This window comes from Gorilla gorilla, chromosome 1, assembly GCF_029281585.2.
Source record: "Gorilla gorilla gorilla isolate KB3781 chromosome 1, NHGRI_mGorGor1-v2.1_pri, whole genome shotgun sequence".
In the NCBI taxonomy this organism is placed as follows: Eukaryota; Metazoa; Chordata; class Mammalia; order Primates; family Hominidae; genus Gorilla; species Gorilla gorilla.
In genome coordinates, this window is record NC_073224.2 from 186,840,438 (window position 1) to 186,864,298 (window position 23,861).

The window sequence follows — 23,861 nt, forward strand, 5'->3', positions numbered from 1 at the left end:
TCCTTTTCCCGTTTTCTTCTTGTCCACAAATGGCAGCTCCATCACCCAGGTCTTCCATCAGGCCTGTCATTGGCTATCCTCTTTCTCTCAACCCCACAGCCCCATCCACAGTTCCAGTGGATTCTGCCTACTCAGTCGAAGAATGGAGCTTCCTCCCCACCCTACAGGCCCAGGCACTCTCTTCTCACGTCCAGACTCCACCGCCACCTCACTGGTCTCCTCGCCTCACTTCTTGTCCCCGTCCCATCCATTCCACCCAGTGGCCAGAAGGATCTTGAGAAAAGCAGATTGGGCCCTGCCCCTCATTTACCTTCAACAGCTTCCATGACATGTAGAATCAACCTGCAGACCATTAACCTGGTCTAGGAGGCCCTGCATGATCTGCCTTGCCCACCCCACCTCATCCCATGTCACATACTCCAGTCCCACCAGCCTCAAGTTCCCTAAGCAGACCAAACCCTTACCATCTCAGGGCCTCCACACATGCTGTTCCTTCCTCTGGAACATGCTTCCCCAACATCTTACATCTCTTCTTCTTCCTTTTTTTTTCCATCTCAACTTGCACATCATCTTCTTAGGAATGCCCTCCCCACCAACCCCTTCATGCCACCCTGGCTCTCCCTCACTGTACCCTGTTCCCTCCCAGCCACAGCACATATCATATGTTATCATTCTATATGCATTCACTTGTTAACTGGTTTCTTTATCCACTGGGCTGTAAGCTTTGCAAAGTTAACAAGGCTACTCTGCCTAGATTCAACTGTGTTGTTAGCACCTAGCCAAGTGCCAGGCACATAGTAGGTGCTCATTAATACTGGTCAAGTGAATTAATTAATGGATCCTGCAATCATGCATTGTGCTTTCTGGACACTTGGCCCTGTGCTGGGTGCTGCAGACACAGAGATGATGGAGAGACTGTCCTGTGGTGTTCACAGACTGCTGGGGAGACTGACAGGAAAATAGACAATCACAGAACAGCTAAATAAGTGCACTGGTGGAGGAAGCCGGGACCCTTGGCAGGCAGTCCTGTCTGCCCTTTCCTGCTGACTGTCCTAACTGCCTGGGCATTGCCCCTCTCTCAGAACAGAGGCACCTTAGAGGCCATCGTATGGACCCTGGAGTCACACAGCCTGGCCTTGCTATGTATTAGCTGTGTGGCCTTGGACAAGTCACTCAAAACAAAAAAATCCTGTTCAGAAGTCAGAGGCCAGGGTCCTCGACCTGCCTCCACCACAAGCGATCATGTGATCTGAGGTGAGGCCCCCCAACCCTGGGCTTCTTTACCCAGCAACGAAGGCCCGTCCAGGTCTCCACCTTCTGGCTCTCAAATGCCTGGTCTCCCTCCACCAGACTCAGTGTTCTCTTGGCTGGAAATGCATGTGATATTAAGTTGAGAAAAGCCAGGACGTGTTCATACATTTCATTTGTTTATTATAGAGTTTGGACTGGTGCAGAGCAACCGTGTCACTAAGAAATGGAACCGCTTTAACATTTTCCTATGAAGGGAGAATTAAACCTTCAGGGGGGAGATATGACGCATTTCTGAGTCCTAAAACCCCTCGTTCCTGAACTCTCCCTCCTTTGGCCTCAAACTGGCCTATTATCCATCCTGGCCAGGAGTCCATCCACACTGTCCCCTGAGCTCTTGCTCCTGGCCAGCCCAGGGCTGGGTGTCCCTGCCTTTGAGGAACAGCCACTGTGGTGTGAGGTTGTTACTCAGGGCAAAGCAAAATCACCAGAGCTGCTTTGAAAAATTCAGATGTCAGGCCTGACCCTGAGCTGACTGAGCCAGAACCCCAAAGGGTCCAAGCAGAGGTTTGCTTTCAGAGCTCCGAAAGTATTCTGAGGATTTTAAACCTCTTGATTGTCCTGGGGTCAGACCTTCTGGCTCCACAGCTTAGGAGCCCAGCAGGAGGCTGTGGTGCTCCCATCCCCAGGGGCTCCAAGCTGTGACCCAGGAAGGCAAGGGTGTTCTGCAGTGTGTCCTGGCTACAGGGCAGTAGCGGGGGAGTGCGGGGGTGGGGGCAGGGGGTTACATTTGGGCTCACCAGCTTCCAGTTCCAACCATCTGCAGGTCTGGGCCTCGAAGCCTGGCTCCCATGACATCTGTTCCCACCTCCTCTCCAGGACAAACAGCCACCCTTTCCCCATGCCAAGCCCTGGAACCAGGCTGGTCACCCACTAGTCCCACAGCATGCCACAGGGGTCTATCTCCACACTCCTGCTCCTGCCCAGCCCCTGCCATGCACGCCCTCTTTTAATTCTTTTAATTTAAAGTCTCACTCTGTATTCAAGATCTAGCTCAAGGTTCTGTGTGGGAAGTCCTTCCACCTCCCCATTTGTTGGTAAAATGGATGATGATCTGTCTCCAATGCTGACGCTGTGTGTGACCTGCATGAGCTGAGTGTCGTTAGCTCAGTGACCTCACGGTCGCAGCTGGCATGCCACACAATGGGGGACAGGCATCTTTTAGTCCAGTAGTGACATCTATGTGAGCAAACCAACTAGTATCCCTATTCGGAAGAGCCACTCATCTCACTGAACAAAAAAGCCACTGTCGAGGGGTCGGGCCAGTGGCATGGCCACCTCCGTGGGCAGGGTCGTGTGCATCTTTGTTTTTTTCTGAGATCCCAGGAGGGGATCAGGTCATTGACCCCCTTGTCTTTCACACTGACCTCTGCCCGGTACTCAGCGTGACAGATTCGTTCAGAAGCTGGAGATCTAAACAACAAGCAAAGGGAGGTGGTGAGGTGTAAAGAAGTGTGGGTGACTGCAAGGGTGGACGTGAGGGCTGAAAGGCCCCTGGGCTGCCATGGAGGGGTCACAGACACACCTTGCTCTGTAGAAAGGAGGCCCAGTGGGAGGGCAGTGGGGCCAGCGGGGTTGGAGCTGAGTTCAGTCACTCTTCCCATAATCTGGCATCTTCCAGCTGTGGGCTCTTTTTTTTCTAGAATTTCTCCAACCCAGCCCCTGGCCCAAGTCCCTCCTCAGACATGTGTGCTTCAGTCCAGCTGAGTGCAGCCCACGCTTGACCAGTGGTGGCTTCATCTGTCACAATGTGGCGGGGGAGCAGCAAGCATGGGCGGGGGTGGTTGAAATCTGCAAAGGCTACAGGGCAGGAACAGGGCTTTGGAGTCACCCTCTAGATGTGCAAACGTAAACAAGCCTTTTAGCTTCTGAGCCTCAGTGTCCTTATCTATAAAGTGGGAAGAATACCTCCTTCACGAGGTTATTACGAAAAGTAAGTAAGAGAATGTACGTGAAGACCCAGCACGGCTCCTGGTACGTTATGGATGTCCCATGTTTTTCTTTTTTCTTTTTTTTCTTTTTTGAGACACAGTCTCACTCTGTGGCCCAGGCTGGAGTGCAGTGGCATGATCTCAGCTCACTGCAATCTCCACCTCCCAGGTTCAAGCAATTCTCCTGCCTCAGCCTCCCAAGTAGCTGGGATTACAGGCACCCGCCACCATGACCGGCAAATTTTTGAATTCTTAGTAGAGATGGGGTTTCACCATGTTGGCCAGGCTGGTCTCGAACTCCTGACCTCAGGTGATCCGCCGACCTTGGCCTCCCAAAGTGCTAGGATTACATGCGTGAGCCACCATGCCTGGCAGATGTCCCATGTTTTTCTAACTTATTAAAGCATCACCAGGCTCCTCAGATGTGTCATGAATGCTCCCCCAGCCCGTGGCCACCTCTGTCACTGCTCTCAGCAGGAAGCCCCTTGGATGGCCTCTTCCATCTTCACGGTTCTAATTAGCACCTGCAGCTCACCTGTCCCCTGCCCTGGAAAGCCACCCTTGACTGAGGCACACCCGGGTGCTCCCTCAACACTGGTACAGACCATGCAGCATGCCCTGCTTCACCTGAGTCGTGCACACCTGCACATCCACAGGGCCTCTGCAGGGGCCCTGGCCAGGTCCTGCCCACTTCTCCACGATGCACTCACCTGGCACCCGGAGCCATTCCTTGCTCCATGACAGTCAGAGCCTCCTTATCTGTCATGAATTCCTATTCTTTTTTTTTTTTAATTGAGACAGGGTCTCACTCTGTCCCTCAGGCTGGAGTGCAGTGGCATGACCACAGCTCACTGTAACTTTCAATTCCTGGGCTCAATCGATCCTCCCGACTTAGCCTCCCAATTAGCTGGGACTACAGGCACACGCCACCATGCCAAGCTAATTTTTTAAATTTTGGGTAGACATGGGGCTTTCACTATGTTGCCAAGGCTGGCCTTGAATTCCTGGGCTCAAGGAATCCTCCTGTCTTGGCCTCTCAAAGTGCTGGGATTACAGGTGTGAGCCACCGCACCCTGCCCAATTCCTATTCTTACTGCCTCTTGCTTTTCTCTGCCCTTCACTCCTACAACCAAGCAGCCTTCATCAGCTTCCCATTCACACCAGCATTCCTTGCTTCAAGTAGTGCCTTCAGTTATCTCCTGGTTCTCTGTGTGTGTGTCTGTGTGTATTCGTTACCATTGCTGTGTAACAAATTATCACAAACTTAGTGACATAAACACACTTCATGGTTGCCTCAGTCCCTGGGCCAGCAGTCTGGGCCGGCTTGGCTGAGTCCTCTGCTCAGAGTCTCAGGCTGCAATCCAGGTGTCCGCTGGGCTCTGTTCTCATCCGGAGGCCCAACCACGGAGAATCCGCCTCCATGCTCCCTCAGGTATGGACAGAAGTGATTCCGCATGGCTGCTGCCTGAGGGCCCAGCATTGACAGCTGTGCAGTGGAGCCACTCAGGTTCTAGAGGCTGCCTGCAGCTCCCCACCCAGCTGTCTCCACAGGCAGCTCACAGCATAGCACTGTAGGTCATCAAGGCCAGCAGGAAGCCCTGTCCTCACCAGTCTTCTGAGTCAAAGTCTGCTACCACATAACCACAGGGAGACATCCCACCACCTTGTCGTGTTCTCATAGAAGTCACAGGCACTGCCACACTGCGGGAGGAGGATATACCAGGGCTTGGGTCATCGGGGTGGCCTGAGGGCCTGTCCACCTCCTTCTCTCTCCTGGAACCTTCCTTCTCTCTTCCTCTGTCCCCAGAGCAGCTGGATGTCTTTCAGAAGTCACTTCTGCTCACCTCTCTCCCTGGAGCCGGCTTGGGTTGGGTGGAGTCACTGCTCAGTTTCTGTCCAAGTAGTTCATCAAGAACTTTCTTCTGAATAAGGACTGCTCCCTTACTGTAAAAATAATTCTGAAGAATATAACTCTCCCCCTTTCATCTGATTTCTCATTGCCCCATACAGGGCCTGCTACTGCCCGTGCCTGATCAATACATTTTCAATGAGTAAGAAGCAGCGGAGGGCAGCGGCAGCAGAGTTCAGGGAAAGCCTCACCACCAGCATTTGAATGAGCCCTGGAGGACAGTTAGGAGCTGACCTTTAAAGATGTTTTCATATTTTTAAAAATTAGATAAAGCCCTGGCAAAATAGTGAGACCCTATCTCTACAAAAAAAAAAAAAACTTTTAAAATTAGCCAGGCATGATAGTGGGCACCTGTAGTCCTGGCTACTTGGGAGGCTGAGGTGGGAGGATTGCTTGAGCCCAGAAGGTTAAGGCTGCAGTGAGCCATGTTCATGCCATTGCACTCCAGCCTGGGCAACAAGGCAAGACCTTGTCTCATAAAAAAAAAATTAGATAAGCAAATTACAAACATTTTGGATAACAGAGAAGAAACCATCCTCTCACTCCACATTGCTAATTCTGCCACTGTGATTTCTTCTCTATAAGGTTTGTTCTTATTCTTACTGGTGAATTCACCAGACGCGGGGTGAGATCCTTGGCTGATGGGATCAGAAGCCCAACTGTCTGGGCCCCAGAGCTGGTTGGGCCTGTCCCCCGATGCTAGCAAGGGGCAATCAAATATGCCACATACTGATTTATTCATTCCCAGAGATCAAGACACTTGCCAGCAAGGACAGTCATATGTAGGCTCTGGCCAGAGCCTCTCTGTGGGCTCATCATGCAGGGAACCCACTGGTTAAATCTGCTTGCTGGTGGGTACATTTAGTTATTTAACCGTATAACCCGGTGTAACTCCAGGTTTGCCATTTTCAGTTTATTTCAGCCCTCCCCACCACCCCCGCCTTATACTGGAGTCCCATCATATGTGCATTTAACTTAAGTGAATTCAATTACATGTGCTCTGAAAAAGGGAGAAAATCATTTAAATGAGACAGGAGACTCCTCCTTCCAAGGGCTCTGCCCCAGGTGAGGGCCATGAGGGAGGAGGGCCTGAATTGCCTCCACCAGCCTCTGTGCCCAGGCACCTCCTGAACGGTGAGCACCTCCCTGAAGCCAGAGAGTTTCTAGGGCCTGCAGAGGGGTGGGTGTTTTAGATCACGGCCTCTGAGTGTATGCTGATGGTCTCATCTGGTGTTTGCTTAAAGAAACAGCAACCCACTCCAAGGCTGGAAGGAAAACTGTCTTGAATGAACTTACACAAAACTATACCTCCTGGGCGCTATGGGCAACTTAAGAGATTTTCAAGGGCAAAATTAATTACACTTTGTTTTTGCTTTACTGACTTGAAACTGAATACACTGAATATGGTCCTACTCCCCTGTACTAGCAGGAAGCCCAGTGTCTCCCTCTGGAGGCCTCCACCCCGTGGCCACAGTCAGCTTATTTCATTCAGTGGAAGCTTCTGGTGTAAACAGAGCTGGAACATGGGGTCCTGCCACCAGCCCTGCTGCTCTGGTTCCCTCCACGGGGTGGCCCTGTGGAACGCAGTTCCCGCACGCTCTGGTGGAAGTCTGCACACTGCCCCTTGCAGGTGCACAATGCTGCTCAGGCCACAGGGATGCCTCCAGCCCCCTAGGTCCCCCCGAAGTGCTCCATAATTGTTCCTAAAGCAGCCTCAGTCATGTCCTGAGATCAGCTCCCCGGGAGTTGAGCCCCAATTCCCTTTTCCCTCCTACTGGGTTCATTTTGGAGGCCTTGAATGCCAGGCCATCTCGGCTGGGGGACTCTAGCGTACCCTGGTGCTAACTTCAAATCACAGGGAACTGGGGCTCAGGTCTTAGTCTTTTTCCTCTCAGAAGGCCCTGATCCTCTGGTGCAAATGGGCACAGTTTTCCATAACTCTGCAGATCTCAAGTTCTCAAGGAGGAGGCATTCATCAAGCCACAACAGTGCCTCCCTTCCCCTGACAGTGCTGCCTTCTCATCCGACATTTGCTGCTCAAAAGATTCTTTGCAAAATAAAATTGCCTGCAGGGGAACTTGCTCTGTCCACCCAGGAACAGAGACGCCTTGGACAAAAACTAGAAAATTCTGCCTCACTTTACATTAGTATAGGAACGAATCATCTGGACAGGACCTGCATTGGGGCCCCCCTCCCATGGTTTTGCCCTCCTCAGCCATCTTCCGTGTGCTGCCACAGTTCACTAACGCCATGCCAATTACATCTTTATTTAGAAAAGTCAAGCCTTTAGGGCCTGGGAGCCTTACTTTCCCATTCTCCCCTCAGCAGGCCACTTGTCACTACCCCAATCCTTTTTGCTTTCAACTTACAGTATAACCCAAAAAGTATCTTCCACAAAAATAAATCTGTAGCCTGCTTGCTTTGGTTTTCCCCCAACGTGATGTCATAAGAATTTCCACGCTGCACCTTCACCTTGGTGATCCTGTTTTACTCACCCACTCGGGAGGCACAGAGTTTGCAAAGCCTTTTGCCTGTCACAAGGCACTTGGGAGGCTGCTAGACTCTTGGGGGAGCTGCCCTGCCTCAGGACTGTGGTCTCACCTCGAGTTCACCCTCTTAGCCTCAGCCATAAAATAGGCACAATGCTGTCTGCTAATTTACAAAGCAGGTCCCGGCAGGTGCTCTGTGTGTGTGTTTGTGTGCCTGTGTGTGTTTGTGTGTGTGGCCCATTATGGCCCCATTCCACTGAGGCTAGACTTTGCACCTCACCTTGGGAGGTCAACTGAGCCTTGTTTTCACACATCCCCAGACAAGCTTGACACAAGGAATTAGGGGTAAGTCAGACCAGCATCTGGATCCAGCTAGAGCCTCCAATTCTCCACTTGCTTTTTGCCAAACCCTTCTCTCCCCTCATTTTTCAGTTTCTTAAACCAGGCGTCCTTCAGGGGAAACTGAATCCATGTGTTTGTGATTCACTAGGGCTGCGCATGGTAGTGTTCTGTGAGCTCCACATCATAGCAAAGACAGCCAAGCGTGGGTGTGGGTTTGTCTGTGAAGCTGTGGTGTGTGTGTGTGTGTGTGTGTGTGTGTGTGTGTGTGTTGTATTGTATTGTATATGTATTGTTTTCCTTCCTATTTCTTGTAAGGACTTTAAACTGATTTTTCTTAGAATCAGGAAATCATGTTTGGCCAGAGAAACTCAACACTCCCTTCTCCCCTTCCTGAGGAACTCTAGTTTGGCAGAAAATTCCCAAACACCCACATTCTAACTTATTGGAAATGGGCCTGGGCCAAGCAGCCGTCAAAGTCTGGTTTGGGAGCCAGTGTGCAAGGGGCTGCCCAGACTCCCCAGGACAGGCCGTGAGCAGGAGGAGGCAGAGGAGCGGGTGGCCAGAGGGCCAAACCGGCACAGCCTGTGCTTCGGACGCTGCCCTCCGAGTCGGGGGCAGCCACAGTTCGGCGAGCTCCACTGAACCTTCTGGTGTGAGCCCTGGGACCTGCCTTTGGCCCTCCTGCCCAGTCAGATGATTTGCCTTACTCATCAAGAGGGGAAACGTGGCCCGCTGTGGGCTGCGGGTGGGGTCAGACCTCCAGCCTGGTGACTCCGAAAAACTCCCAGGCTTTATCCTGCACCACAGACTTCCATGCTCTCACTCCCTTCCAGTTAGAGAATTCCTACTTGGCCTTCGAGGCTCCATCCAGCTGTGCCCTCCTCTGGGAGGCCCAGCCCAATGCCCGGAGGGCTGGCCCTGCTCTGGCGCTCAGTCACAGCTACCCCCACCCCCGGGTTGGTGTTGCTCTGCTGCTGGTCTCCCCACCCGCTGGCCAGGGCACCAGGAAGAACACAGACCCACCTCATTCCCTTCTGAGCCCCACAGCACCCAGTGCAAATGTTCAACACCAGGCAGGGTGGGCACATATCTCAGAGCCTGGGAAGGTGGGTGAGGTTTTGAAAACTGTGCTGCCGCCCTTCTCTGTGGAGAACCACTGCACTGGAGAGAGGCCCACAGGACGGCCCCGCCTGAGCCCTGTGCGGGGCAGACTCCAGGGGCCCTGCTGGTGCAGGGAGGGGAGGCAGGAGACCTGAGTTCCCCTGACTTCTCATGATCTTTGCCACATGGGCAAGGAAGGGGTGGGGGATTCAGTTCACGTGGAGGTGGAAACTGGACCTGGCCCTGATTACCTTAGGGAATGCAGCCTTCTTGGTGGAGAATGGTTGAGAACGGCCAGCAGTCTGACAGTGAGCTCTGAGGGCTGCAGCTGTGGCTCCTCCAGCTTTTGCTTTTGATCCAGTTCAAGCTTGTCATTCTCACAGGTCCCAGTGGAGTGCCCTCTTGGCATCCAGGCCTGGGAAGGAGGGACCTTCAGAGGGCAGCAGGGCATGCCAGGGTAGCAGCACCCACCGCCCACACTCTGAGCCCCACACTCTCTCCCACCTTCCCTCCATGGAAATCAAGGCGGAGGCAAAGAGGTTTGGTCCATGTGGCTCCAGAGGGCTGGCTGGGCCCAGTGTGGCCCAATGCTCTTCCCCGGAGGCGGATTTCATTGTGACACCAGGAAGGACTTCCTAATAAGCATCACGAGCTCATAGTGGAGGGGCTGACTCAGAAGGTAGTGAGGTCTCTGTCCTCTGAGATATGCAAGCAGAGGTGGTGGAGGAATTTCTGCCCTTGGGAGGGTGTGCTGAGACGAGATGGCCCAGACTTTAGCTGAGTGGGAGTCTGGGCATGCTGCCTCAGGCCTCAGGAGGAGTCGGCTTGAGTGTGGGGCTTTGGCAGAGCCATCTGGGAAGCATGACTTGGAGCTGGCGCTAATGGGCATGGCACTGGCTGTCAGCTGTTGGGCCTGCCTTCTGCTCAGGGGAAAAGAAGAGTAAGCCATGATGCTCAGATGGACTGAAGGGACCCCTCTTGCCCGCAGACCCCCGAAGCCTCCTTCCTGCGGCCTGTCTGGTGGACTTCCTGCAGCTGCATCCCAGGGCCAGCTGGGGAGAGCCTCTGTGGCTAGGTCAGCCGAGGCCAGAGCCCAAGGACTTGGCTGCAGGGCTTGGGGCTCCTCACTGTCCCTCAGGTCCTCCCACTGCCAGGAGGTTGTGACTGGATGCTGTCATGCTAGCAGACTAGGGCTTGAACCCACTTATTGTGTGACTTTAGCAAGTTGCTTGCACACCTCCAGTGACTGGGAGGTCACCACTTCTCAAGGTAGTTCCTGCCAGAGCAGGACAGCTCTGCCAGAAAGTATTCCTGGTGCTGAGCTGAGAGCCCTAGGGCTTTTCCCATCATCCCCAGCATTCCCAGGTCTGCTCCGCTCCGGACCACACAGCACCTGCCCCCCAGCCCCCCAGCTGCTCCCCGCAACCAGGCATGTGCCTCTATCACCTGCTGCCTACCCCAGCTGCCCTCTACAGGACACACACACCCCGCCCCGTCCCTTTCTCAATGAGTCAAAGCAGGTCTGCAGCAGCCTCCACCAGCCCCCGGGCTTCTGAAGCCACAGGCAGGGGGCCCACCAGCCCTTTGGCAGCCCCACGTCCCAGGTGACTCACCAGCTGGCAGCAAACAAAGCCCAAAGTCCCCTCCCCACGTGTGCAGCCACGGCTCAGCCTCCCCCTCCCACCCCGGTGTTTGTGCACTCCAAGCTGTGGAAGCCAAGTGTGGCCCAACACATGTCTGTGTTCAGGCTCATTGTGTCAGAATTGGCCCGTGGTCCCAGCCTGCTGGGGTCTGCTTGGATTCCCAACTCCCTCATCCAACACATTAGCTGTTCCTCCCAGCTTCCTGTCCTCTACAAATCTGCTCCACATGCTGTCGGGGGCCTTGGCCAAGCCATTGATTAAAATGACCAGAAAGGAGAGGGCCGAAAGCAGAGTCCTGAAGCTGACCTCTAGACACCCTCTCTACTGCCCAGGACATTCAGCTCCTTGTCCCTTCACCAAGCCCCCATCTCTTCCCAGATTTCTGGTGCCAACTGTCTCGATGTCACACAGACACACAACACCGCAGGCATTCCCCTAAGCCCATCTGGGGACCAAGGCTGGTACTGGTGATCTGTTCTCAGGAAACCTTCAATGGCTGCTCAGTCACCTGGGCACACAAGTCGTCCTTTTCACATCTGATCTAGAATGTCACCCTGGTTCAGCATCACACACATCAGCAACCCTGCACCCAGGCCCGTGCCAGACCTTGGGTTCTAAGGACCTAGAGCCAAACTAGACTTAGCCTTGCCTTGGAGGAGTTCCAGTCTGCTGGGGCAGGTGGTCACAGACAGACAGTGAAGACAGAGGAAATTATAACAATTGAAATGCAGTGCGTACTTATCACATGCCATGTACCACTCCAACCCAAGATTTGGCCTCACAGCAAACCGGCATCATCCCCACTCATCCTCAGTGGAAACTGAGGCACACCCAGGCCCAGTCACATGCCCAAGGGCTCCCAGTGAGTGAGGGATGCTTACAGGAGCTTCCTCCCCTTGCCTAGGGCCAGGGCGGCCTTCAGAGGGCGGTGGGGCCTGAGTGGAGACTTCAGAGCTGAGCAGCATCCATAGGACAGGAAAGGAGAAGAAGGCGGGGACTGGGCTCCCGGCACTCTGTGCCAGCCCGTCCTGTGCCAGGCGCTGGGTCAGGCCCTGGGGATTTGGGTTGAGCCCACTAGCAGGGTGCTCCTTAACAAACTGGGAAGCACAGGGTGCCCTGGGGAAGTGGGTGAGATGGCTGCAGTCAGGGAAGGCTTCCCAGAGGCAGTGATGTCTAAGCTGACCCAGGGTTGGGGGCACTGGGCCAGGGTTGGGGAAGGGATGGTGGATGGAGAGTTCCAGGCGGGAGGAACATCCAGTGCAAAGGTACTTCCAGGAGCAGAGTGGACGAGGAGGAGAGCGGCCCAGCCCCAGGGGACCCAGGGCAGGGAAGGAGCTGGGATGGTTGTGGAGGGCAATGGGGAGTCACCCCAAACTGGGGGAGGGGCACCCGGCAGCTGGGCAGCCTGCAGGCTCTCTTGGCTCTCTCTGTAGGGAGGTGCGACTACAACTTCGACTTCGCGGGGGCATGGTTTCTAATCCCTCACCTTTGTAACCAGCGCTTGGCAAATGGCAGAGCTGCCCCGCACCTCCCAGTGTGAGATGGGGTCAGGAGTCCCACCTCAGGGGTTGGTGCGAGAACCAGGGGAGGGTCAGTCAGCAGCCTTTTTCTCCTTCCACGGGGAGCCTGGCAGTCTTTGCCTCCCTTCCCCTGCCCCTGCAAGTGGAGCAATGACCAGATTGAGACAGGCTGGGCCTCCCCACTGCCTCTGCGGGTTAATGTCTCTAATCACTGCAATCTCTTGATCCGCAATCCCTGGGCTCTGAGTGGTGGCCAGATGGCTTAGGAAGGAGTTCCAGCCTCCAGAGTCCCAGAGGCTCTTCCCTGGGGCCCTCAAACACCTCAGGTGCTCCCAGGAGCACCCGGCCAAGCATGGAGTGGGAGAGAGGTGGTTGCCTATTCTCCCCTCACCATAAATCACAGAGCCAGAAGCAATGTTTGAAGTCATCCTCATGGAACCTCCCACTCTATCTGGAAGCCTCCATCTAGCATCTCAACAGGTGGCCATCCAGGATCCACCTGGATGCCTCCAACAATGGGAAGCTCACCACCACAAATCTGAGGCTCATTACCACGGGCAGGCTGTGAACTCCGAGATTGAACTAAAAAGGCTTTACATGGGCTGGATCACATTAAAATCATAGTCAGCTGGGCTGGGTGGCTCACACCTGTAATCCCAGCACTTTGGGAGGTCAAGACAGGAGGATCATTTGGGCTCAGGAGTTCAAGACCAGATTGGGCATCATCGAGATACCCCCATCTCTACTAAAAATTTTTAAAAATTAGCCAGGCATGGTGTTGAGTGCCTGTAGTCCCAGCTACTTGGGAGGCTGATGTGGCAGAATCATTTGAGCCTAGGAGGTCAAGGCTGCAGTGAGCCGTGATCGTGCCACTGAGCCCCAGCCTGGGCAACAGAGTGAAACCCTGTCTCAAAGAATTAATAAAAAATAAAATCATAGCCCAAACCAGACCTTTTCCCCCACCACCAGAGTTAAACCAGGTTTGTACCACAGACAGGCACTGTGGGAGTGGGAACCCCACAAGGTTCTGAATCAGAAATCCCTGTTCCAATCTTGACATTATGGTTCACCAACTGGAGGGCCTGGCCAGTTACCTCCATCTCCCTGTGCTCCATTTTCCCCATCTGTAACTCAGAACTATTGTATTGGGCTGTCCAATACAACAGCCACGAGTCAGAGGAGGCCTCTGAGACCCAAAATGCAGGCAGTGCAACTGAGGAACTGAACTTTTATTTAATTTAATTTAAAATTTAAAACCTGAAGCAATATAAATTTTTTTTTGAAACGGAGTTTCACTCTTGTTGCTCAGGCTGGAGTGCAATGGCGTGGCCTCAGCTCACTGCAACCTCTGCCTCCCGGGTTCAAGCGATTCTCCTGCCTCAGCCTCCCAAGAAGCTAGGATTACAGGCATGTGCCACCACACCTGGCTAATTTTGTATTTTTAGTAGAGATGGGGCTTCACCGTGTTGGTCAGGCTGGTCTCGAACTCCTGACCTCAGGTGATCCACCTGTCTCAGCCTCCCAAAGTGCTGGGGTTATAGGCATGAGCCACTGTGCCTGGCCTAAAAATTTTTATATTGATGACATATTGAAATGATAATATTTGGGATAAACTAGGTTAAATAAAGTATTAAACTTAATTTCACCAAAAAACTAATTTCACCTGTTTCTTTTTACTTTTTAATGTGACTACTAGAAAATTCTAAATTACAAATGTGGCTCGCAGTGGAACTCCACAGTGCTTCACTCAGAAGGTTAAGGATCCAGTGGGCTGGGTGTTCAGGTGTCTGGGGAACAGTAAAGTCCCAGAGAGATGATGGCTTCTGAGGCTGCTGGGTCCTCCAGGAGGTGTCATCTCCATCACACAAGAAGACGGGCTCAATCTAGAAAGAATAGAGAATGTGAAGGACTATTCGAAACAAAACAAAAATTACTTATAACACCCAAAGATAATAATTACATTTCCTATAGAGTTTGCTTGTTTCCATGCCTGTCCATGCGACCTGGTCTCCCACCACCACTGGGCACCAGCTGCAAGTTCTCAGAAAAGTCACCTTTAACAGCTTGACCCTGAAGCCTGGGACCTTGAGGAGCCTCAGCAGGGAGGAATCCCTCAAAAAGCCAAAGGGCAGGGCCTTACACCTCCTTTCTGTGCCTGTGAGCTCTGAGTGGAAGCCACGCCCTCTGCATGCCCAGCTCCCATTCTTCTTGGCCTCCGCCCTCACCTGCGGTGGCCCTGGCACTCCGGGGGAGGCTGGCCTGCGCTGCCAGCTGTCACCAGCAGTTCCCGCGGCTGCTCACCTCTCCCTTCCGCCATTTGTGGGAAGGGAGGGAGGCTCCAGCACAGAACGACTTGGGTCCCAGGATTCTCTCCATTTTGTCCATGGGTGCTCTCCTGTCCAGAGCCGATGGGGGCCCCAGGGTGGGGTCAGGGGTCCCTCTTGCTCTGTCTAAAACCTACACTCCCTCCCACATCTCAATCTGTCCCTGAGTTGGCGCCACCCCTGTGTTAGGCCTCTTCGTCCCCGGGGGGGCCTTCTGAGGGGCCTTTATCCTTTCCTGAAATCCAGTCCTCACCTGCACCCCACTCCACACAATCCCTCAGACACATCTATGTGCCTAGATTGCAAATCCGGAGGGAGTCCACCATCCCAGGAGGTTCCGGGGCTCACTGCAGAGATGCAAACAATCTGGTAACTTGCTTTTCCACTTAGCATTGATTTAGGAACATCCTTCCAGGGACACGTTGGATGGCTGCTATACCGTCCCTTTCTATCTAATCTGCATTGGTGAGTTCTTAGGTCAGGTTTTTGATCTTACAAGTACTACTTCAGTGACCCTCCCAGTATACCATGTGTACTTTGATCTTCTCAAATGGAAGGAATTGTTCGTTCTCCCTTCTAGACATCCAGCAAATTCTGCTGCCTGAGTCGTGCTGAAGTGCCACAAGGCCACCTTACTCCTGAGCTCAGCCTATCTTCTCTATCCCTTCTATCACCAATCTGTCACTAACCCTCAGATATTACCTGAGCTCGGACCACATCGAACAGCACGGTGTCTCACACTTTCCAGCCTCCCTTCTGCCTTCCGCTGTCTCACTGCTGGGCATGTCTGCCCCATCTCCAAATCCTCTCCCATTTCCAAGAGCCAGGTCAAATGCCACCTCCTCCAGGGAGCCCTTCCTGACTTCCCTAGCTCGAAGTGACTCCCCCTTCTCTGAATAAAGACAGCATTTCCTTGTCCCCGCTTCCCTTGCGGTTCTGATGCTCCCACATAGTCCAGGGGCCATTTGAGTGCACCTGTGGCCCAGTGTCCTTTCCTTCTCCCTCCCCATTCCCTGGCAGATTAGGAACTCCTTGAGGTCAGGGACAGGTTCTGATTTCTTCCTGTGGGCACAGGGCATGGCACGGAGTGGGCATGTGCGAAAGGTTTGAACACACATGAATGAAGGAGGACAGGCCTGGGTCTGGCACTGAGTTCTGGCCGAGCCGGGCACTGCTGTCCTGTGTGACCTCAGGCAGGGCCTGCTCTCAGGGACATGGCTTCCCTGTGGCCTGAGGCGGCTGGACCCCACTGTGGGAGGGTCTGTCATGGTGGGAGGACTGTTTGGCCCTGGGGTGATGCACCGGCCCTGCGTGGGATAATCTCTCTTGGATGATGATTGCAGGGCAGCCCCCCATTTCCTCTGGCTGCACAATCCCATTATGAGCCATTCAGGATTTATGTCTAAGACCCACCCTAAGCCCATCACTAACATATGGCATCCTGGCAGATGAGGATGAGCAGAGATTGTAAACACTCATTCATTCATTCACTCACTCCTTCACTCAGCAGTCTGCTACCAAACTGCGGACCCAGCATTCAATCAGAACCTGGCCCAACCCTGGAGGCGCTTCCAGTAAAGAGTCCGCAGTCCAGTGAGGTGGGGGCAGGGACAGTGGGAGGCACAGGGACTGTGGAGCCAGAGAAGGAGGCTTCACTCAGCCTGGTGGTCAGAGACGGCTTCCTGGAAGAGGGGATGCTCAAAGTGTGTCTTACCAGAAGAGTAAGCCATCGCGCCAGCGAGCAGGCAGGGCAGGGCCCTCACAGGCGGTGGCTCCTGCTGGGGGAGGGGGCCGGTGTTCACGCTCAGCCTGGGGCTGGATGCTGCTGCATGGAATCTAATGATAAGAGGAGTGTGGCTGGGGATTATCTGCTCTTGTTTACATGATTAAAACCAGACAAATACTTCTTTATCTGAAAGAATGAAAGTGCTTTGGGGAAAAATCCTTTCGGCAATAAAGCAAAGCACAAGCATTTCCTTAATTAATCTCTCACTCCCCCCCACCCCCCCCACCGTCCCACACCCCCCACAACGGCTGCAAGAAGCGTTGCTCTAGGGCTCCAGGGCTCCAGGGCTCCAGTACTCTGGGGCTGACCTGCACTGGTAGGCAGAAAGCCCAGGCCAGGGTGGCTAGGGGTGGGGAGGAGCTGAGAGGAGAGAGACCCACAGCCCTCTCAACACAGCCCCCTGGGACAAGGAGCCTGGGCCCAGGCACAAACCCAAGATGTCCCCATTTTACAGATGGAGATCCTGAGGCCCAAAGATGGGGAAGTGACTTGCTTGCCTGAGGCCACACAGCCAGTTGGCAGAGCTGGGACTAGGACCCGGGTCACCAGCCCCCAGCCCAGCGCTCTCACTCACTCCTCATTAGCTCGTCCAGGAGCCTGCAGGAACTGCCTGCAGTGCCGTCCTCTCGGGACCCACAGGGAAGTCAGACTCATCCCTCCTCTCACAAACAGACAGGCAGGGTCCTGATGGAGCAGCCGGGGGCTGTGGGGGTCCTAGAATGGGCTCCTCACTCTGGGGGAGAGGCAGGTAGATCTCAGAGGTAGACCAAGCTTGGTCCTGCCTGGCTGGGCAGGGGTCAGGAGAGTGAAGGAAGCTTCTGAGAGGACACCAAGCATGGGAAACTTGAGGCAACAAAGTAAAGCACACGCATTTCCTTAATTAATCTCTCACTCCCCCCACAGTGTCCCCACCATCCCACAGCCACCCTGGCCTGGGCTCTCTGCCTAGCAGTGCAGAGGTCTCAAGGCACAGATGTGTGTGGCCTGCGCCCCGGGGCGTGGGGGAGAGGGCAGAGCAGAAAGAGAGGCTGGAAGGAGCACAGGACTGGATTGTTGGAAGAATGGGGTTCCCTGGAGCACTGTGAGGCAGCTGGACATGGCCAGGAGGGGCTGAGTGAGCGCTGAGTGCCAGCCAGGCCCTGGCCTCCCCACCACAGCCCCTGACCCCCTCGCCCTCCCAGCTTGATGTCCGGACTTGCCTCCCTGGATGCCAAGACCTCCAGCCGCCTGGGCGTCCTCACCGTGGCGTACTACCTGTGGACCACCTTCATGGCTGTCATCGTGGGCATCTTCATGGTCTCCATCATCCACCCAGGCAGCGCGGCCCAGAAGGAGACCACGGAGCAGAGTGGGAAGCCCATCATGAGCTCAGCTGATGCCCTGTTGGACCTCATCCGGTAACTATTGCCACCCACACCCCGCTTGGGAACGCCAGGCCCGAGCCTGCCCTGCCAGGTCCCCCAGACGCCAGGACGGGGTGTGGAGATGGGGGTGATCACGGAGTCCATGATCACCCTGGTGGGTTGAGCTCTGGGCTGCCCGCCGGGCTCATGCTGCATCGTCTGCCCCACCAGGCTAGAAGCACCTTGCAGCCTGGACGGGGTCTGCCCCTCTCTGCCTGTGGATGGGCACAGAGCAGACATCTGTGAGCATTTGCTGATGCCCAGCCTGTAGGGTGGGAGGCTGGCTGTTATTGGCCCCTCCCTTTGTTTATTGGTCCTCTTTTTACAGATGAGGAAATGGGGCTCAAAAAGGTGCTGTGACTTTTCCAGAGTCACCGGTAGGTAGGTAGTGGAGACAGGATTCAACCTAGTCCTGTCTGACTCCAAGGACAATGCCCTTTGCCCTGTGGTGCCACCCCCTAGCAACGGCAGTGCCACATCCTAGCCACAGCAGTGCAGCTAACCTTGCTTCTCAGACCTAGGCTCCCTCTCCAGGGAAGCACTGCAGACCCAGCGGCACAGCCACCTTCCACTCCCTTTCCCCGGGTCCCCTGCAGGTCACCCCTGCTCCTCTCCTTCATGCATTCGCTCCCTCACCAGTGCCAGTTCTGTGCCAGGCCCTGGACCAGGGGACTCAGAGCCAGCCCTTGCCCTGGAGGAGTGGTCAGACCCACGAGCAGACAGGGACAACATGGGGGCCTGGGGCTGCAATGGGGAAGCTGGGGCTGCCGGTGAGAGCAGGAAGCCACTGCCCTTCTAAGGGAGGGGAAGATGGGGAGGCAGGGAGGGCAGGCCTGGGGGCGATAGCTGTGCGAAGGTCCTGAGCTGCAGGGAACCGTCTGGGGGGAGAAGGCATAGCACCATCAGTGTGACACAGCAGAAGGGGTGAGAGGTGGGCAGAAACTCCTGCTGGAGAATTCAGGTGGGGACCGGCCTCAAAGGGCACCGTGAACCAGGCCAAAAGCTAAGTTGCATCCTAAAGGCCACAGAAAATGAGTTTTATACAGAGAAGCGGCATGATCCAATTCAGAAGGTTCACTCTGACCAGGGATCAGAGTTGCAGGGGAGGTAGGAGGGGAAGGCAGAGCCAGGGACAGGGCCAAGTGGTGGCCCTGGGGATGGGGAAAGGGGCAGATGGCAAGGCTGCTCAGGAGGGATCCTTAGCAGGAGGTGGGTGAGTAGGAGGTGAGGTGTGCTGATCACCCAGCATGAAGATTTCTGGCCCACGCATCCAAGTGGATGGTGGTGTGGTCACCAAGCGATGGATGGTCTGGAGCAGGTGCAGGCATCCTGGGGTAGGTGTCAACTGATGGTTGGCCAGTGGATGAGAATCTCTTGGGGGAGTCTAAGCTGGAAATGGAGGTTTGGAAATCACCAGGGAGAGATGTTAGGTGCTACCCTAGTAGCAGAGGGGCTCTTGCAAGACAGGTGGCGAGAGAGCAGGGATTGGGATGGAGCCTGGGAAGCCCCACCCAGGAATGGTGTGCTGGGTTCCACAGGCTACCCCACTAAACCCGCTCAGGGAACACCTTCTAGTACCTCTCACTTCCTGGTCAATTTCAGATCTAAGAAGTCTAGGCCTAACATTAAAACTCCAAACTCCTGCAGTTTAAACTAACCCTGTCTTAGCGTTTTGGATCTGACTCAGACTGGGAAAGCTGCAGTGGGAAGAGGGTCGTGGTGAGTTTGTTTCTCTTTCCTGCTCTGCCTGCTCCCTGGTGAGAGGTGAGGGAGTGGGCTAGGAAGGGCTGCCCAGACTGGGAGTGGGGTGAGCTGGAGCAGGTGCTCCCTGGTTGTGTCTCTCCAGGACTTCTTCTGTGGATTCTCTGGAGCCCGTCTTCTCTCTCGCATCTCTCACCTGCTGTCCCCTGGACTCAGGCAATTTATTCCATCTGGCTACTTACAACATCCCCTAGACCAGGGCTCTGGTTGACTCCTCTGCTGGGGTCACCTCACCCCTCTGGGTGACCCTGTTGGGTCATGTCTGGCCCATGGGAAGCATACATATCCCTATTGGAAGTGCTGGCCTTTCCCAGGGCCTTTGGACATGAGTCAGGCACCAGCCCCTACATTCCTCAAATTCTAAGAGACTCAAGCCAAGGTCTCTGAATAGTTCTCTTGGCTTAAGGTTGTGGAGAAGCATTCCTTTCCTCCCCCGTGGGGATAGATGCCCATACACAGGCTCCCACCCACTGTCTAAAGAAACTCTCGTTCCCTGTATCAGCTAGTTACTGCTGCATAACAAACCAACCCAACATTTATCAGCTTAAAACAACAGCCACAAGTCTATAGGTCAGCTGGAAAGTTCTGCTGGTTTGGACTGAGCTCACTCACATGTCTGCAGGCAGCTGGTGGCTCAACTGGGGAACAGTTGGTCTAGGGGAGTCTGGCTGAGATGATTCAGCTATACTCTGTGATCTTTGTACTCCAGCAGGCCAGCCTAGATTTGTTTCATGGTGGTGACAGGATTCCAGGAGAGAGCTAGCCCAGGCATTTTTTTTAATAACAAAGGTGGAGGAGCAAGAGAGGAAATCAAAACATGCAAATGTTTCTCAAGCCTCTGCTTTCAGCAAGTCCACTAATACCCTCTTGGCCAAAGCAAGTCAGGTGGCCAAGCCCAGACTCAGGGTGGGAAGGGACCACAATGTTACAAGGGAAATGGAGTCTACGAGGCCATCGATGCAATCAGTCTACGACTCCCTTCATTTCTGCAGGAAGATCTTCAGCTTCTCTTTTACCCTTTAGAGTGTGTGATGAACTAAGGATCATCAAATATTTGCCATGCTGTTCCTATCGCGTGGCTGTCACCTATAGGGTCTGGAGCCAGAAAGAGATCCGGGCAGGGTCTGTTCTGTGTTTGCTTACTTGGCTGGCAAGACTTCATCCAATACCAGGGCTTTGAACACCTTCTGGACTCTGGCACTTCCGAATTTAGTCTCCAGCCTGGAAACCTCTCACCCGAGTTCCAGATTCTCACATAAAGTGTCTAGAGGTATCTCAAAATTAACAGGCCCAAGCTCAACTCTTGATTTCTCCATAAATCTGCCCTTTTCTCGCCCTGCCCATCTTGGTCTGACATCTCTCATTCTCTCATACCCTGCAGCCAGTTCCTCAGCAAATTCTGTGAGCTCTACCTTGAAAACCAAATCCCAAGCCATGGCCCTTCCACCTCCCCCGCCACTCCCGCCATTGCCGCCCACTCCAGTGTCTGGCCTGGCCTCCACTTCCTCTCTGCTTCCTGTCCTCTGTTCTCAGCACTGCAGCCAGAGGCATCCTTTTCAAAACCTGCTCTCAACCCAGCACATGGCAACAAAGTCGTAGCCTGCACTGCAGCTTACAGGCACTTGCTGACACACATCAGACTCTGACCTCCGCCCCAACTCTCCCTTTCCCTGCCCTGGCTCCAGCCCCACCCACCTCGTTGTCCTTCTTGTCTGGGTGTCATTGCCTCCTCTCTGGGTGGCCCTCCCTGCAGAAAGCATGCAGCTCCTTCCCTCACTCCATTTACATCTCTCCTGGGTGTCGCCTCTCCTGAGACCTCCCAGGCTCTGCCTCTCTGTTGTCTTCTCTTGAGTCACTTTTCCTCATAGCCTTTCTTACTACCCAACATGATCATATCTATGTGTTTCTTTTCCTCCCACATCCACTGGAATGTAATATGCCCCGTGAAGCCTGGCTCTTTAACCTCTGTTCCCTGCTGTATCCTGGAGCCTAGGACAGCACCTGGCACCGAGTGGGTGCACAGAGTTTGCTGAATGCACACATGGGGTTTAAGGTCATCAGTGGCGTTGGGGTCTGATCCCCAGGAGGAACTGGAATGGTCCAGGGAGAATGTGCCCAGCAAGCAAGTGCAGAGGCCTAGGACAGGCCTTGGCTCACGGCCGCACTGTGGGCTTTGCACAGCAAACAGAGCAGGGGCAAGCAGAGAGGCAGGAGGAGAACTAGGAGAGTGAATATCCTAAAGACGAGGAAAGAGGAACTTCAAGAAACCTCATTTGTAAGATCTGTTATTTCTAGGATCTGGTAACTGTGATTCATGGTTTCTTGGGTCTTATGATTCAGAATGGCTTCTCCACATGGTGGAAGGAGGTGTCAGTGCTGCCTGCTTCACCACTGCCTGCCCTTACTCAGGGGCTGCGGGGCTCCAGATCAGACACACGTGCCACAGTCAAATGTTCCAGAGTGTTTCCTGCTCTTGGGTTGCTTTTCACGTGGTGAAAATTGATCCTGCTGCTTAGAGCTGCACCCCCCATGCCCCAGCCCTACCCCACCCGCTCTCAACCCTGAGGCAAGTTGTTCTGAAAAGCTGGGTGTTGGGCCTCGCTCTCACCATTTCTTGGTCAGAGAGCGGGGCTACAGGGAGAGAACACAGGCGTCCTGGGACAGGAAACCAGAACCTAGGAGACCTGTGGCCTCATCTCCACTCTGACAATAATAAGTTACTGTGTGACCCTGGGCAGGCCAGTTCCCCTCTCCAGCCCTCAGTTTCCCCAGTGATTTTAAAGATCCCGTCTAGCTCTGTGGTTCTGAAACACAAAGGCCTTTGAGCCAGTGAGGAGGCTGCAGGGCATGAACCAAAGCTTCTGGAGGTGGGTTCTGGGCGATGAGGTTGGGAGGGCTGGGCAGAGCCCAACCTTGAAGACAGGAGGCCCAGGTTGAGGGGCTGGCTGTTAGGCTTTGGGAATGGGAAGCTGGTGGGTTTGGGAAGGATGGATTAGAGCAGGGTGGAGTGGACAGAAGGTGAGCAGAGGCATGGATGGGGTGCTCTGGGAGGAGCACAGTCACTTCCTTTCCATTCAGCTCCCCTGTATTCAGCTGCTGCTGTGGGTGAAGACATTGTGCTGGGAGCTGGGAAGCAAGTACAAATGCCCCTCACGCCCCCACCCCAGGGCTGCCCACCATCTTAGGACAGACGGACAAGTGGGTGCACTGACAGCCACTCCTGATGCTCTGAGAGGCTGTGAAGGAGATGGGGACACTGGCAGTGAGGGACCAGGGGCCTCCTGACCCTCGCCCTGGCCCAGAACAGGTGCCTACCAGGTGCTGAAGACTGAACAAAAGCACGGATGACCAGGAAGAGAACTGAGAACCAGGGCAAGTGGGACAAATGGAAAGTGGGAGCCCACTGCGTGGGGACATAAGGCACACCACAGGGGCAAAGATCTGCATCCTTGTCTCAAAGATGACTCCAGAGGAACACAACAGGCCATGTCCCTGGATGACCCTCCAAGACAGGAATTCATTTTCCAGGGCTCCGGGGGGCCGCTCCAGAAGGCTGGCGCCTGCTCACAGTGCAGCACACAAAACAGAAACCCAAGCAGAGCACTAATCAGGTCTGGCCCCTTCTCTTTTTTTTCGAATCTTATTAAAACACCACAGAGATTAAGTAATGACTGGGCTCTATTTATAGCTCCCAACTACCCTCTCAGGGATTGGAGGAAGCTTCCAGGAGCTGTGCTTGGGAAGGAACAATTCCCACCTTTAGGGCTTGGTTTGGGGACATGTTATTAGGGGTGGGTTTGGAAGCATCTCGGTGAGAATTTGCAAGTAGCAGGTGAAGAGGGGAGCTGAGAGGTGGACTCTGGCTCTGCCTAGAAAACGTGCAGGGAGGCACAGGGCAGAGTATGTGGGTATTTGATAGGCATGGCTATTAATGTCCCCAGGCACGTTCTGTGTTTTATGTAGCTGCCACCAGGAGCACGGACCTCATGGGACAAGCAGAAAAGTCTTCCCGCGAAGGCTCAAAGCCAAAAGAAAATGTACATTTCCCCATTTAATAATCAAAGGTATAATTCTTGATTAAAATCTGCAGGATAAATTCATTGGTTATTAGTATGAGCACACACGAGTCAGGACTTGCTTTTGGCTGCCAGATCAGCAGAGGCTTAAGTAAGGTAAGGTTTGCATTTGTTCCTGAAAAACAGTCCAGAAGTGGGAGGTGGGCAGCTGGCAGTCACCAGGGTCCCAGGCCCTGCCCTCCTGTGTGCTGTGCCATGCTTAGCACCTGGCTTTCATCTGAGTCTCATGGTCCATGAAGGTTGCTCAAGCTCTAGCTATTATCTCCAT

At 54.1% G+C, this 23,861-nt stretch overlaps 1 protein-coding gene and 1 long non-coding RNA gene across 3 annotated transcripts in view; one reads left to right on the forward strand and one right to left on the reverse strand.

Moving 5' to 3' along the window:
* Window positions 1–9,643, reverse strand: part of LOC129524248 (uncharacterized) — a 43,154-nt gene extending 33,511 nt beyond the window's left edge. The window contains exon 1 of the long non-coding RNA XR_008668005.2: window positions 9,332–9,643. This is a non-coding gene — a long non-coding RNA (uncharacterized lncRNA). The remainder of the gene's footprint in view (window positions 1–9,331) is intronic.
* SLC1A7 (solute carrier family 1 member 7) overlaps window positions 1–23,861 on the forward strand; it is a 59,457-nt gene that overhangs the window by 9,963 nt on the left and 25,633 nt on the right. The window contains exon 3 of one of the 2 annotated variants that reach the window (XM_063698576.1): window positions 17,535–17,750. The exons of the other annotated variant lie outside the window; for it this stretch is intronic. Coding sequence (XP_063554646.1) covers window positions 17,535–17,750 — 216 coding nt within the window. The remainder of the gene's footprint in view (window positions 1–17,534; window positions 17,751–23,861) is intronic. 2 annotated transcript variants of the gene reach the window in all.